Source organism: Amphiura filiformis, chromosome 9, assembly GCF_039555335.1.
Source record: "Amphiura filiformis chromosome 9, Afil_fr2py, whole genome shotgun sequence".
Lineage (NCBI taxonomy): Eukaryota > Metazoa > Echinodermata > Ophiuroidea > Amphilepidida > Amphiuridae > Amphiura > Amphiura filiformis.
Window position 1 is genome coordinate 8,509,405 of NC_092636.1, and position 17,814 is coordinate 8,527,218.

At 37.4% G+C, this 17,814-nt stretch overlaps 1 protein-coding gene across 1 annotated transcript in view; it reads left to right on the top strand.

Annotated features, from left to right (window-relative positions):
• The window catches only part of LOC140160407 (teneurin-3-like), a 164,677-nt gene that overhangs the window by 62,354 nt on the left and 84,509 nt on the right, over window positions 1-17,814 (top strand). The window contains 1 exon segment of the mRNA XM_072183641.1: window positions 605-940. Within this exon segment, the coding sequence (XP_072039742.1) occupies window positions 718-940 (223 nt within the window). The 5' untranslated portion in view covers window positions 605-717.

The window sequence follows — 17,814 nt, forward strand, 5'->3', positions numbered from 1 at the left end:
CCATGGTCAGTTAGCACAAGAACAGGTGGAGTAGCAATATTCTAACCTTGGTGGTACCCCACTGCTTGAAACCTCCATTAGTCATCGGTTATACATGGTAGAGAAAAAACAAGAGAACCAGTAGATTTCAGAAGCTTGGTAGAAATTTCATCAAACTGAAAGGCCTAATTGGTTTCCTCCATCAAGAGTGCCATTTGAGAAGCAATAGGTGAAGTTGTGGGATGAACCAGAAGGAACTCTGGTGGTCTGCATGCTATACTGTACAAAAATATTTCACAGATTTATGGATACTGGTATTGAACTAAAATGACAAAGGAATATAAAACCATGAACTGATGTGTAATGTATGGCAATATCTTGTAATTTTGGATTAACAACTTTATCAATCACAGTGCACGGAAATATGGTGGAGACAATAATAGGCCATGCGCAATGTAAGTGACTCATAACATAGTGTCTTACAACACCACAAAGTGGATTGGTTGTAATTGGCCCCAGTGATATGTGATCATCGCACTAATATCCTACCTACCTTTCATCATCACTAGCTCATATGAGGTAACTCGCTAAATCGATCGCATCTTTTTTTTCTTGTGTGTTTCAGATTGTCTCCGCTGACTGAAGTCTTCCTAAATCACCCTGTCTGCGTCACCCCCGGTCCGTCTACCCCCATCCAGCCTCCCCAACCCCTATGCATCTCTGCTGTAGCCATTTTGAATGGCTAGTACCAAAGGTAAACATAGAAGTAATCGCACAGGGAGTCGATCTCGTCGCGAGCTGAAATCGCGAGACCAATCATGTAGCGTGTCATCCCAAGACGAGGATTATACCGACTGTGGATATAGTTCTAATGAAACATTGAGATTATACGAGAAGGAGATAAGAAACGCACAGAAGTTGAATTCGGGAGTTATAACTCCTCAACAGATGGAAAATAAAGGTAGGTATTTATACAAGTACAACTGAAGTATCAGATTTTAAGATGCTGAATCTCGGATTTAATACAGAACAGATAAGAATTGTAATCAATCTCAGATCAACCTGTTGTTGTTACATGTATATGGTGCATTTGATTTTGAATCGCACCTAGTTAGGAAGACTTTCAATCTCAGTTCATATGATGGATGGAAAAATCAAGTCAATATCGAGAAAATGTTAAGATATTCAATACTATTGCTTAGGCTTCTCCGTCTATTTCAAGAGTTAATCAATTTCATATGAATTCATCAATCTCAGTTTCGTCTATCAATGCAACAGATTGAACAATCTCCAATTTAAATGAAGCATCCCTTACAATTTTTGATGAAGTGTATTATTCCTCTACTTTGAAAACGGAATGTTTTCGATTACATTTTCTGTATATCGTTAACAATCGGAATGGAAACAAAAACCATTGCGCAAAAACTGGTTAGTGCATAATGGGGGGAAACCGATCCCAAGTTGTCTTTGAGTTTGCGTGTAACAGATCGTACAGCGGGGCCACGGAGGATGACAGAGGAGGCAGAACTTGGGAGAGATAAAATGTAACAGAAATGGATTGGAAACAGGAGAAAAGCTGAAAGGAGAAATACTTTTTAAGTGGGTTAAGGAGAGAGACAGACTAAAAAAGAAACAAGTGGAAAATAACTTGAGGAAAAAAGAAGTAGCAAATGGTCATATTCCTTTTATCATTTATGCCCCCTCACATGTATCTCTACAGTACATTGATCAATCCATACCCATCAGTGAATCATTAACCAAAAGCCATTGAACGTAGAAAATCTATACCTTTCCCCCGACAGAACCGTGCTTCTCAACTCAGAACACGCACAACATGAACAGAGCACTCGATATCTCCCCAAATTTCTCCCAATTTTGTCTCTCCCTCATGGGTGTATATGGGCCAATTGGCAGCGAAAAAAAAAGCCATGTTAATTTTATTGCACCATTCAGAGTCTCAAGTGGGAGTCGAGTAAATGAATTCAGAGGCACTCTGCGCGACCAATCGGTCGTCATCGATGCGCTCACATGCAGGAACTTGAATTCTCAACATCTGTCTCGCTATGTTTGGACATTTTAGCACGTGCCTGTTTACACGAATGATTCCTGTTTTTAGAATGACACAAGAAGCGGTATGATATGTTGCCTTGGCCTCCTTCCTTCCGTCGGTTTTTTCTCACTGTCCGTCTTTTTTGTTTTCGTCAGTGTCTGTGCCGGAGCTTTGAATGACTGACAAACTAAATTGAATCCATCATGCTGTGGAGACAGGCTTTCAATCTCCTCATACGGTGTCATTGATTCAAATTTTAATTCCAGTGTATGTATTTATCCTAAAGATGCTTTCTATAGCGCATTCAGGACAGGTTGGAACCCAATATTTACATAGGCTGCCTCTGTGTTGCATTGCATGCAATGCTGGTGGGTCTTAGGATTATTTCTTTTTGCAATTAATTAAACCTTAACCATCGGCTTTTTTGCATCAAAATCAGGGATTGAAATAATCAAGAACCAGAGGCTACTAGCATAGTTTGGATTAACATTCAAATAATTTTGTTTGTATGTTTGCTATTAACCTCTATACTGCTCTTTCTGTTGTTCCGTACTACTCCCTACGGTGAGGCCAAAAAAAAAAAATTGTTGTGTTGCCCTCAAGTGGGAAAATGGGAAATTTAGAAAAACGGTCGGAATTTTTTTTTTTCTTCTTTTTTTTTTTAAACCTATCAGTTTTTAAAAATCCCTCAAATATTAAATAATGCTTTTCAATTAGGGGACATTTGTATTTTTTCTGGGTACTGTTAGACATCAATTAAAGACTAGTTTCTCAATAAAATATTTTTTAACAAATCTGTAAAATCATCATTCAAAAAAAAAATTTTCACCCCTGATTTTTCAGGATTTAGGGTCGGACGGTTGAGGGCAACACAACACAACAATTTTTTTTTGGCCTTACTAACATGCATCATAATCAGGGCTAGATACATTGTGGAATCCAGACAGATTCTTCTAGGGAAATTATGGCTTTTGGAAGGAAATATTGAATATGGCAATTTTGACTCAACTTCCCAGAAAATGCATTTTTTTAATGTCTGGTCATAATAAGATATTTCTTGAACTATTTTTTTCATTCATTTATGTAGTTGGTTTCATTTGAGAGTCAGTTTCAGGATTTTTAACCATATTATTGTAGCAATAAATAGTATAGTTCATTTGTCCTTAAATATTAATGTTCATTACTTGTACAAAGTATAACAAAATTGAACTGAATTATGCTATAGATGGTGATATATATGCTGTAACAAGTCAGAAGGGTCACAAACTCCTTTGTTACATAATATCATTTTTGAATTTAATATAAACGGATAGCAGACGGAATGAATAAAATCTTATATGCCGAGATGGTTAGCTTTTTTCTTTTTCATGCGCAGGCTCTGTGTAGGCGTGTAGTAGCTGTTGTAGTCCCACCAAAATGGGTCAAGATTGAGCACATTTATTCAGTGATAATGTGTTGTATAAATTATCTGTCTAACCCAGATATTTTGTAATACAAATTTATTAGTCAAATGTGTCGCTTATTTCACACCTTTGAATCTTTCAGTCCGATATCCACAAAAGCAAAAAAAGCAACTCTTGAGCTGCCCACGGCGTGAAGTGACAACCGTTCCTGGGTGTGTTGCTGTATAGAAACAAATCAGCACCATTTGAAGAGTTTCAGTCAACCAGGATATTATTTGATTTCCATAAATTATATTATTGCATGCAATCAATATACATGAACAAACATAGGTAACAAGGCTGCGGGTACGCCAATACATTTGTACCACCGTAGCCGTTCGGAAATATGCTTAGCAGGTGTTTAATATAATAAAAAAACAGCTCCGCAAACAAAATTATAGAAGCCATGATCTAATTGGCTGATTGATCAGTTGGGTTATACCTGTAGAAAGGAAGGTGTCCATACGAATGCAGGCAAAGTAATTTGCTGATATATTAAAGGCACGATGGCATCTGATGACGATCTGTAAATATGAACAGAATATTTGGAAATGGGCTATTCCAGAACGAAGTCCTTACACCCCCTATGAAAAACTTGACCTTTGAGGTCATTATAATCATCCACACAGGGAGTGTGAATATCAAATGGGGTTACCTGAATGGGTGACTCTTTGAAATCCACACCCCCTGTGTGGGAGATTACAGTCATGTCTTCCATAGGGGAGTATGGATTTCAACTGCAATAGCCCATTGTTGCAGGATAATTTGAACCAAAAAGAAGCATTTTAAAATTGTAAAAATATTAAATTTTAAAGTCTGAATTGGCAAAAATGCTGAAATTATGTCTATTTTTACCCATCAACCAATTAATCATCCAAGCATTCTGTATACGGCATTATCTATCTGTGAAAACATCCCACGGTGTAATCAAATGTAATGTTTGCGCAAAATTCCTTCAATTACATGCGTGCTGCAAATGTACACGCTGAATCAAAACCATAAAACTGCATGTTAAACAAGGCAAAGCAGCCATTTAAGTAGGAAAAAAGCAACCATCAGTCATGTGTACAGTTGAACAAGCCCAGTTTTCACAAGTGTTTAAAATGTGTCAGGTGAATCAGTTGCGTGAATGTGCATTAACGCAGAGTTACATTAGCGTTTGACATTCTTGGCTTTCAGTTGTGATGAATTTGTCATTTAAAATGCTTTCATTTTTTCATCATTGATCATAAAAGATATCAAATATTACATACTTTTGGAGGCTCCATGATGCATATCCTTAATCAAAATAGGCTTTCCTAGTTGATATCCATACACCCCTATGGAATATATGACCTTAATCTCTCACACAGGGGGTGTAGATTTCTAATGGAGTTGTCACCTATTCGGGTAACCCCATTTGAAATTCACACGCCCTGTGTGGGATATTAAGGTCATGTCTTCCATAGGGGTGTATGTATTTCAAGTGGAATAGCCTAATAAAACAGCACAAATTAATGATGAGGCGGAAATTACAATAACAGATTCAAACCCAAATAATTTAGATTTTTCTTTTTTTTTCTTCTTGATATTTAAATGTCAGTGTCATCCAAGCATTATTCTTCAAAATTATATTAAAATCGTATATTAAAAACGGAAAGAACCATGATGTGTAACATGGTTTTATAAGCTTAACATATGATCATAGCAGAAAACTGTGCAGTTAACTGAACTATGCCTAACTTTAATCTGCGATTTAGTTAGAAAGTCACATTCATTGTCATGGAGACGCTTTCCTTTCTGTGATCGTATCACACCAATTTGAACAAACGTGATCCGGCAAATTGCCGCTCCTTACTGTTGCATTGTTTGCCCAATCCTAAGCCCCCTCGATTTGGATCGAGTCACATACATGCACTTGAAAATGTCCATGTAATAATGTATGGGAGTAATTGACTGACTGAATGGGTTCAAGTACACTGCCAAGATTGGATTGCTAGGACATGTCCGGCAAGAGGATTGCAAACATGCTCATCCACAAGCGCACAGTTCTTCAACTCTTATTTGTTTGTACATCCATACAATGACCTTTGAATGGGTTGGGTACAAAAACTCATACCCACAACTTGAGATCAAGTATTGAGCTGTGATTGTTTAGTGGAGGTCAATGAATTGTGCCATTGGAATTGAGGCTATTATGGCTCATGAGGGCTGAACTTCAAAGATCAGGTAGGGATGAAAAGTACAAACCACTCCTGATAGTATCACCATCTATTTGTTGGAAATGAAGTTAATCTGGTTGGAGATGTTAAAAGTGTGTAATCTGGTTGAAATGCAAGATTCTGGACAAGATGAGTCCTGTAACCTGAGGGCCGGTCAGGGTTTTAGTGTTTTGTTGGACATTAGCCGACAGACTGGATGTCTGGGTTGGAGATTTGAAGTATGGCTGCATAAATGAATGATCTCAAAATCCCTCTTATCTGAACTAAATTTGACACCTTTAAGCTTAATTTAAGCACTTCCCTGATTAATAGGCACCGCATTACATATGCAGGCATTTTGCCCTTAAATTTGATGTTAGGATAATCCCTCCATATCCAATAGCTATGAGATACCATCTTGCATAATCAGGAGCTAGGTTTTTGAGAAGAGCATCATCGTCATCATCATCATCATCATCATCATCATCATCATCTTCATCATCATCATCATCATCATCATCATCATCATCATCATCATCATCATCATCTTCATCATCGTCATCATCTTCATCATCATCGTCATATGTCATCATCATCATCATCATCATCTTCATCGTCATTTATTTTCATTATTTAACATGGTCTTAAGTTCCATTCTTTTTCCAATGAAGGCCACCGAGTGTCACAGCACATAGACCACTTTGGCAGGGATTCCAATTTAGTTGATCAATAATAATCCAGGTTGATAGAAAATGTCAGTAATTTCAATTTCATTTTTAGCCTGTCTGTTAGCATGATGAATAACATGATTACATTAAACATCCTTTTCTCTCTTCCTTCCCAATGGACAAGGTTGTACCAATTCGCAAACAGGTGTTTCTACACAATACAGACAAAAAAGTCATGTGATGTTTTCTGTTAAGTCGCACAAAAGGGGAATTTCCTTTAAAACCTGGAAGTGATAATACAATTGTCAGTTAGCAATTTATAGCCTGACAAGATGTGATCACCCTAGACCATAGCAACCTCCTTACAATCTCTCTCCCTGGAATGCTTTCAGTAAATGTTATGCTTGCGGATACAGAACCATGTCAGATAAGACGCTAAACACTTCTGTAAAGTTTATCCGCAGAGCAAGTTCAGAGTCGCTCGGTGCGCACAGAGAGCACAATGTTTTATTTTCAAGGGGATTTCAACCCTACAGCACGGCCTCTCTGTGATTCCTTCACTGTGTGCCAGCCACACTTGATTGCTGGCATGTCATCGCAAAGCGAACATACTGAGACACTAAACACTAGTAAAGACTCTCATCAAATACAAGTCTCCCCATAGGGGTTTGAGCAACACTCAGCCCCCAAACCGTCGCTTTTTTGAGTATTGCGTAGGGTGTCAAAACATGTGGACTACATAAGTCACATAAAACCAGGTGAACGCAGCAGACCATTTTGCCATCGTATAGGATAGAATTAATGAAATATTAATTTGATAAGATGGGATGTGACCGTGGTGTATCGTCATGACCAGCACGATATGCCATTACACGAGATCCGTTACAATATCGTTTTCTGTCGTTGCATGGCTAAATTGAGGTTGTACTAGCAGAAAAGGATAATGTTTCCACGAGAAAAATGATATTACACAAGATGATCTGCCTTCTTTCCAGGCTGTGTGAAATTCATATTACAGTCGGTGAAGTAAAAAGCCATAAATACTGGTTAGAAGATGGTTGAATTTCTGTGAAAGGAAAGGTCAAAGCAGGATATTATATGAAGCACCTAGAGCTAAAATTGACAATAAAACTTGATGTGACCAGGTGACGACACTGTTTTTTTTCTTCTTCCTTTCACTTGTTTTCATAATCTATTGTTGAGCGACAGGTTCATTACCCATTTTGCTAATAAAGAAAGTTAACATTTCAATAGAAAGACGCTGCAGCATAACTAATTACAAAATCAGTAAGCCACAAATTAACGAAACCAACCATGTCGGTTTAACACTCACCGCTTTTGAATGATTTTTTATGCTATGTCAAACACCGGTATATCAATTGAGGCTCACACAAAGATGCTATGAACCTTATTGATTATACTATTGCAAGTTTGCCAAAAACCCAACATATTTCAAGAGTATCCATGTCAAAACTCAGGTAAGAATGTAAAATAATGTGATACAAACTTGCTCCGATGCAATTCAGGTATAAAAAAAAGAAAACGGGAAAAAGACACAAAATTTGATTAATTTAACAATCGCAATTATAAGAGACAAAATATTTTTATTTCTGCAAGTCAAAGTAATATATGCATTTCTCAAAAAACGGGGCTAATAGCACAGGGCTATTTGTAAAAAAAAGATGGCAGTCTAACAAAAATATTGATTAAATTCTTTATGAAACTGGGTAACATGATGACAATCTTGATATCAGTCGAGTGTTGTTGGGGATCTTAATTCTGTTTTTTATACTGTAAGAGCCGAGATAAAACTTAAATTCTAATACCTACAGGCAAGAGATGAATGTGGTACCTTTAAAGTTAAAAATGTGATATTATACTACTTATATAAAAAGCTGTAATTAAACCAGCTAATCGCAGAAAGAAAATTCTCAAATATCAGTTCAAGTTTCAGAGCCTTGCTTTTAATTTAAATCATTTTTTTTCTTTTCAAAATTATGAACTGGAGAAATTGTTACCGAAGAGGAGACAAAGTGTATTAGTTTCTGTGTTATTAATCAATCATCATCGTCGTCAAATAAACGACGTTCATCAGTGAGTCATTTATGAAATCTGAAGCTATCATATGCAATCGATGATTTTTTACAACATCCAGCTCGAAAGATGCTTCATTGCTGAGAAAACATTAGCGCTTCTTTGGTTTCTTTTCGAAGCTCGGCGGAGTACCCCAATAGGCACCGATATTTTATTACCCTTTTGGTATGGAACACGAAAACGATGAATTTACAAGGTGCACGTACATCGTACATTACGAGTACATTATGAGTACATGTTGCAATGTGTGACATTTTAAAGAGGTGGTTGTTGGAAAATTTTAATCATATCTGAGCTTGAGGACCTCCGTCATCAAGGTTAGATACGGTGACGTTTAAATAGCCTAGCAGTTTGATTACTTTCGGCAAAAGCGGCAGTGATTTGTGGCAAAGTTAGTGCGCATCTAATGAATCTGGTGTTTTGTTATTAATCTTGATTTAGGGAAAGCTGCCCAGTTGATAAGAGATGCAGGTTGTAGCACATAAATCTGCATTTTATCACTCATCTCAATGTGTATGATTCAGGTTTTTCTATAAAGGAAGGGAGTCAAAAACAGTATATTTCGGGGACAACTTGAGTGTCCCCATCCGAGTAGTGGCAGCACCAGACATTTTTTCAGGGGGCATGGGGGGGGAGGCCAAAGTGAATAGAATACATGTATCAGGGTGGGTAAAAAATTGCCACAAAAAGGGTAAATTTTCAGGGTTTCTTTAATTTGTTTACATGGAGGGTTAACTGGGGGGCAAGATCTCTTACTAGGATCATACCTAAGTTATATAACACCCCCACCACCCGTGGCACCACCACTTCAGTCAGTTTGGGACTCAGGGATTCTGGTGGGGTTGTAAATACTCTGCAAGGCATACTTTCAGAAAAAAATATGTAATGTGTATCAAACATAAAATGTATCTTTCTGGGGTTACCCCATTTTGACATATTTAGAAGAGAAATTTAATATTTTTCTTCAATATTTGCAGACAAATGCTGAAGGAGGAGAAGTTCTGGTCCAAAAATGGACAAATGATAGGGGCGAGTGACATCAAGTAAGATTGTGTCGGCTACAATTGGTAGATGTAGCAACCCACAATGTGGAAAACAATTTAGGGTTCTTCGACCTACGTTGGCTAAAATCGTTTTATACAATAATTAAAAGCCAATTTGAAATTCCAATTTGGCCCTGTTATAATAACAATCATGTTGTAAATCAATTATTATTCACCGAAGGGAGGGTAGGGTAAGAAAGTGGACATTGTGCCTATGCATACATTAGCCATGTTGATTTATACCAGCATGTACACTCCTTGGGTCCGTTGCCCTAGCCTATATACCCTGCAGTCTCGGGCGGTGTGCTTTTTCTTCTTCGGCTAACGTGGCTCACTGGTGTTACTTCCCTGCCAAAGGCTGTGTCAGGACAAATTAGGAGTCGATGACAACAACGAGGAACAATGACAGTAAAGCAAGCAAGTAGAGCTTAAGTAGAATGCCAGGCTTGTGCTTGTTAATTTACCTAAATTCATGCTTTACGAAAAAACCTGGAAAGGTGATGGTGAACCTATCATCAGCTTATGTAGGGTTGTGTGGTAATTAGGTGTTTCCAATACCTGAGTAACGGTAGAATCTGTTGAATGCAAGGAATTAACGCTGGGAGAAATTAAAGTGGTTTGAAGGTGCGAAATGAAACATACCATGTAAAAGGTAGAACGTTTGAGTATATGGGTAACACAGGTCATAATTTATGCAGCTTCATGAAACCATTGCTTTCTGTAAATCGTAAAAAAGCGTAGATGATGAGGATTTGGATAGGAACTTCAACGTATTCCCAATAATTGGATATTCTATTCTGCCATTTAACTCACACCTTTGCATGCTCGTATAATTTCAATGAATGCACGCATTCATCATTATCGACACATGACCTTTTGTGAAGCTCAATATTGTTGTTCTACTTCACCAAATCAAAACCAATCCATTATTCAGCAAAATTCCAGGATTCTCTTCCCTCGCTGTTGTTGCCAAAATACGGCAGACTTGTAAATAGAGGATCGATCACAACCGCTAATATTTCACCTGTGTGAAGAACGATGCTGACATGGCGAATGGTGTTCATCTGGCTCTTTAATTGGGGTTGGGGGGATAATGGATGGAAGAGATGAAGCCAATACCACACCTGATGAAATTTATACCATAAAATACATAAGACAATCCTGGGGATCATCTAACGAGCATGTAGGGCCAATTAGGGAGCGATGTGGGTTAGGGGTTAATTGGGGGGATCCGTAACGGAACAAAGGAAAAGTCTGTGCTAGGTATATGGATAATAAATAGTTCAAAAAGAGTTGATAGTGACATGTGGGAATGGTGGAGTTCCTGTTAATCGTAGTGTCATCCTGTGTTGTAGAACAATGTGGGTTAGGGGTTAATTGGAAACTGTAATGAAACAAGGAAAAGAGTCAGTTCTAAGTAAACAATGATATGTAATTCGAAAAAAAGTTCAAAGTGACTAGGGGAATTGTTGAAAACCTGAATGCCATGAGGTTTGTAGACTGTGGTAAGCTTCTACAACTTACAGGAACTATCGCCATTCTGTAATGTCACTTTTAACTTCTCCATACTATTAGTTATCCTGTTAGTTGGTAAGGATGTTTTCTTTGTTCCATTACCATCGTCAATTAACCCTTCACCCATTTTGCTCCTAGCTAGATGTTGCGGATATACTAAGTGCATCAGTGGCGGTCAGAGCCAGGATTTAAGAAGTGCAAAATTATCACAACTCTAACACTGGTGGGGGGGTGAGAACTCGAGCCCTGTCTCTGAACATCCTTTCTGAATCTGCTATAAATATAGTGCAGAGAAGGAACTTTTATTGGATATCAGGTAATGGGGCCATGTTTTTTTAAATGAACGTGTTAACCTTTAGGTCTCTGCTAGTGATATGGGCTCAAATATAGGGCATGTGAATGAAATTGTATTTCTTACTAAGTTGTGACTATTACACTTGTGGGTTTAAGAAAATAAGAAAATATTCCTGGATTTACAAATAACAAAGCAGATGGAAAACTGAAATATATAAGCAAATAACCTGTGAGAATTGTAAAGGTTGAATGTTACTGCTCTGTAACATGAATCCCTAGTCTAACCATATGAATCACTATGGACCACAATGGCCTCATCCCAGTGACATAATTCAATAACCTCAATTAAACATCATAGTAAAATTTGACCTGTTGCATGAGTTTTGTACAAATTTTCAAAGGTCATTCAATGAATGTACAAATGTATTGCTGTGCATTTGTTGTGGATCCTAGTGAATGCATGGCAAACATGCTCATTTTTTTAGGCACAATTCTTTAACCCCAGTATGTTTGTACAGTCATACAATGACCTTTGAATATTTGGGTACAAAAATATACTCCTTAATTTAAGGTCAATTTTTGAGATATAGTTGTTATATGAGGGTTATTGAACTATGCCATTGGAAGGAGGCTATTGTGGTTCATACACACAAGGATCTCGAACATGCTCATCTGTTAGGACACAGTTCTTTAACCCCAATATGTTTGTACATTCATTGAATGATCTTGCATGTACTGGGGGTGAAAATTTCATAATCCATGACATGAGGTCAATTTTAGACATATCATTATGAAGGGTTGTAGTGCATGAAATGCCTATATGCAATAGCTGCCCTATAGACAATTGGACCATTTCTGCATTCTATATTGTACATAATGACCTGGCAGCTATTCTGTTACATTGAGGTGCAAGAAAGGCCTATCAGTAATAGCTGTCCTATCGATAATTGGACCATTTCAGCATTCCATATTGTACACATATGGCACCTGGCAGCTATCGCAGATAGGCCTTTTTTACACTACACCCTCAAATGCTTGTTGAATGAGGTTAATGAACTGTCCTCCTAAAATAATATCGTTTTGGTGATAAAACAGAATTTCTGCTCGTACATAGTGTTTCTAAAATAAAAACAAAAAACAAAATATTACTATTTATAGCCAAAAGAAATAATTTTTCAGCTTATGTGTATTCCTCATCTAAACAGCTGTTTATCATGTTTATGTACATATCCCAGATGTACTGAGAATGATAGAAATAAAAATAGGCTAGACTTGTGTCATTCCGCGCCGGGGTAAATGTTCGGCAAATTTCAAATGGGAACTAAGCAACATGCCTGTGGTGAAATGTTTCAACAAGCGCGATGTGACTATTTATGATTGAATTTTTAACACTCCGCTTCAACAAGAGGTGTCAATCGTGGCATATAAGAGGTCTCTACAGAAAATTTTATCCTCCGTGCACAGATTGCTGTAGGGGGACACAGCCCCCCTTATTTACGAGAACTATGTAATATGTGTATTTTGTATGTAGTATATGACGCAAAATTATATTTACAACATCTTCCATGTGTTTTGAGTATGTGCTGCTCATATTTAGAACATGGGTGTTTCTCATTATTTAATCGAAGTCAACATTTACTCGGAAGAGAACAAGACAGAGAGTAATATTTGAAAGTGGTATTTCATTGCGGCAAAAAAAGGACAATTTTGTATGCTTAATAACAAATTTCACATTATACCCTAACTTGTTGAATTTAATGGTTGTGATTGTTTGGAATACCATGTATGTGTATCTTTTACCAATTTGCTACACACTTCATCTGGCCTGAGGTTCTATCTTGTATTTTCTCATAATTTTCCGGTATTATTACAGCGGCTAGTGTAAGCCATCTTCCAAATTAAGATTTAGTAACACTTGGGGCTAACATTGTTCAGAATAGGGGGTAAAGAGGGTCATTTCCTCCGGTTTGTAATTGAAGAAATGTGGAAAACTCTTGCCGTGGATCAATTACACATCTTCCGGTATCATATTAAGATTGTAATGCTTTGTTATGTTTATTATAACATGTCATAAGAAGAAGATGGATGATGTTTGCGTCTTTGTTTTGACCTTATTGTACGCTTTCCTGCGTACCAAGAATGTTAAGCTTGGTAAAGATTAGCCAGAGTACCCCCAGTCTCCATGCCTGAGGATTACATCGGAGTTTCTCATCTAGGATAAAAAGCAAAGAGAAGTTAATGCCAAGACGATACCATACCATGGCGACAGATTTTCGGTCTTCTTCTATTCCAAGCCAAGGAAATGTGAGCTATGCAATCCATCAGGGAGATTGGAAAAACTCTTCTTCTTAGATTTTTATCAAGTCCAAGGATTTGCGTTAAGTTACAGGTATTTGAATAAATCGAGTTGCAACAGACGGGCGGCAACTAGAGATTTAAGACATACAGTATGTCCAAGCCAAACATAAGAAATGATCTGTATCTGTTGTTTTAAGGATACAAGTTGAGAGAGAGTGGGAGTGGATAGAACGGATTTTGTTTGCTTGTTGTTTGCTCATTTTGCGTTTCCAACAACCGTCAAATTTTCTTGTCTAGGTAAATTTATCGCATTTCAGGTGTTCAGCTGTTTGTTGAAAATGGAGTATTTAATATATGCAGGTAAACCGTATAGATTTTAAACCTTATATCTGGAGTGGCGGCTGTGTATGGCATGCTGCGAAACGGTATTGGTGTTTGCAAGGTGAACCTACAAATTCATTGGACCTAGTTTTTGTTGATAAAGAAGAGAGAAGAATTAAATAATAAAGGTGGCTGCAGAATTTTGATGTTTCTCGCAATGCAAACGTTGGAATTGGAAATTCAGTTGTTGGAATATGTATACCATTAAGTAATATTGTGTTGAGAGTATGTTGGGGTCCTGGCTTGGGTGGGAATTTTTTGTCATTTGGCTATACTACATGTATATCTCAATCAAAATAAAAAGCATTTTGCCAAAATAGTCATCAAAATTAGTCCAGCCCCTGGTTACAGTTTGAGCAAATTTAAAGTGAGTAGAATTCTTATCAGATTTATTAGAGTAAAGATATAGGCCTAAGCACAGAATCTATCTTTGCTCATCACATAATTTGGCAAATACTGTGTGTCTACACCAGTACAAGCTTTCCTAATCCTACATCTTAGTCAAGTTTTTGTCAAAACGTACATGGTTGACCAAAACAAAGATGACTTTGTCAAGTTGATGTATCATCTAATTTGATTTATCAAACCATAAAGTCTTTACCAGTGGTATAAAAGTTTACAACCCCAAGATCTGTTTGTCTGATATCCTTCAAGTCAAAGGAATCCGTTCAAGTCTATTTGCCGTTAGACAAATCTTTCAACATGGTAGAAATCTGTGCTGGAGTAGCCTTGTCAGTACAATCTTAAACACTCCTCTGTAATTCCATCATCTGACTTGGGCATCAGCAGTCTGGCCGGGGTTGCGCTGGAGAGGAAAGCTGGCTAATGCGGTGCTGGGTCACTGAATCTAGCGCTGTTATAACAACAAGTGAAGAAAGATGTTTGCAGTATCATATGATATGGTAGATGACGATGATGATTTTGACAACGGTGTTTGTTGGGACAATGAAATCACTACGATATGAGTAATGAATGTTCGGTCTCGACGTGACTTGGGGAAGGAATTGGGAGTTGAGGAGAGAGAGCAGGTAAAGAGTCCGCTGAATTTCATTAAAAAACGACAGAGTGGAAAGAGATTAAAATGGCCTTATGACAGAGAGCAAACAACCTCGCCATTTAATAAGAGTGGTTCAAAGCGCTGGTTTTGAGAGCTCTGTGAAAGAATAACAGCGAAAAGAGGATAAGTAATTTGTAATTTGGGTTAATGATCCCTGGTGTCTTAGTCCCAGTACAAGGAACCAAGCATAAGTCATACCTATGGAAACCACAAGGTGAAAGATACCGACAAGAGATATTTGTTAGTACAATGAAGTCATCACTAGATTATGAGTAATAAATCTGGTCATTCCATGAAAATATGAAATTTTTGATAAGCTAGATTAGACATGGAGGTAAGCGAGTATAATCTTACATGTTATAGTTTTATATCTTTGATGAAATTGTTAATGATGTCAGAGAGCTGATCTATGATGAACCTAGAGCTGGGGTCTATCAGTTTGTCTCAGCCTGGCTGATCAATTGTATTCCAATCTATACCAGTACAACAATTTTGCAAATAAAAAGCATATTGATGGGTCTGCGGTTCTTTCCTGGTTGAATTGCATACATGCTATTCTCGCAGTCACAATTTTTCACATTGGAATGTTATTAACGCTCTCCACGCGGGTGTCGACTGCAGAAGACAAGTTTGAAAATTTCTTTGCAAATTCAAAATTTTCAGAATTGTACATATTTTCTATAACCATATTTGGAATCAGCATGATTAGTACAAACAAGCCTAGTATTTGTTCAGTGGTTCTTAAGATAGCTCTTGATATTTTGAGAAAATATCTCAAGACTTGGACATTTTTATGCTGAAGCCTATAGCATGCAGAACATTAAAATTGTTGACATAATTTAAGTTTTCAAAGAACATGATGTGTGCAATGTGATTGAACATGGTAGAGGGCAGTATGTTATGTTATATAGTGATAGTCCCAATAATTCAAAGCCATACTGTGAAACTGCAATAAAACAAAAGTGCTCGGTATGTGAAGAGAGCAAGCTGATGCTGTGTCTATGCATAGATTTAACAAACTCTTCTGTTTGTTTTTGTTACTCCACTTGAGGAATTCAGTCTTCAGCCATCGTTCAATTGAAAATACATCAGACAGCCTACTTGGCATGCACCGGAACTATGTTAAGGGAAGAAAAAAATGGGAAACGGGTTTTTAAAATGGAATAGAGGAGAAATTGGGGGAAAATAAACAAACAAAAGAAAGCTCCTATGGTGTCGTTTTACCTCGAGTAGCGTCAGGTGAAATGAGCAGATGAATATCCTGACAATTCTCAGGTATGATAATGATTGGAGGTTCCTTTGGGATCTATGTCCTGACTTTGGTTTGAAACTGTCATTTGAATACAATAGAAAGTATAGTGGACTTGGACTTGTACTTTAAAGCTGCAGGTTCTGATTGTATTGTACACTGGTGATGGTGGTGATGATGATGTTGGTGATGATGATGATGGTGATGGCTTGTACTTTAAAGCAGCAGGTTCTGCTCGTAATGTATACTGATGATGTAGGTGATGATAATGATGATGGTGATGATGATGATAATGATGACCATGATACTGATGATGATGATGCATGATTATGATGAGTAAGGTGATCATGATGATGATGGTGATGATGATAATGATGACCATGATACTGATGATGATGATTATGATTGAGTATGGTGATCATGATGGTGTTGATGAATGATAATTGAGATGATGAGGAGGAGAGGGAGGACAAGGCGGAGGATAGTGTTGATGATGATGGTGATGATGATGATGATGATGATAGTGATGGTGATGATGATGACCATGATACTGATGATGATGATGCATGATTATGATTGAGTATGGTGATCATGATGGTGTTGATGAATGATAATTGAGAGGAGGAGAGGGAGGAAGAGGCAGATGAAGGTTGGTTGATGTTGATGATGATGATGATGATGATGATGATGATGATGATGATGATGTGGGTGAACATCTAAATGTACAGTTTAGAAGGTCATTCCTGATTCAATGATTGCAGTGTAAGCTAAGAACAAACAGTGCTAGCATATTAAAACTACATGTATACGACATTGGATATTAATAAAAATTATTTAAAATCAGTCTTTTAATTCCTCACTAATTCATAGAAAGAAATTAATATGCACATATTTGAGACTGACCATCTGTGATGGTCAAGCAAGTCAGCTGCACCCTGGACTGAGTAATTGTATGATTGTATCTCATTTCAAAATTGGCATATGTTTGCCGATATTAAAAATTTAGATGACGAAATGGTTCATTTAAAGTGACACTTGCACGTCTCCGATGACCCCCTTCAGTGTGGGTTGGTAAGTGAAGCCAGTCCAAACAAAAAGCAGAAGTAAAACCAGACAAAAAGGGTAAAAGATCGTTTGTGCATTCTCTACTTGTAAATGTATGGGATTTCAAATTTGCAATACTGTATAAGTGGTAATTTTCGCGAGGGTTTTATTTTCGCGATTAGAGCTCCAACCGCGAAAATAACACCTCACGAATATATGCAATGACGTATTAAAAGTATAGGGAAGGACTGGGCAATCACGAAAATAGTATTGGCGAAAATGTGTCTCTCATTCCAAATCGCGAAAATAACTGTACGCGAAAATTACCACTTATACAGTACTAAACACCACTAAGTACGAGCCAACTCACTTCAGCTGTGCAAGATGAGACTACATGGGTACTCCAACATGGTATTAATACGATTTAAGCCACGTCTTCATCATAAATTGGAAGATCTAAAAGCAAAGTTTATTTCTATCCATCATCCTTAAAATTATTCGGGAGAAATTCTCAGGAAGT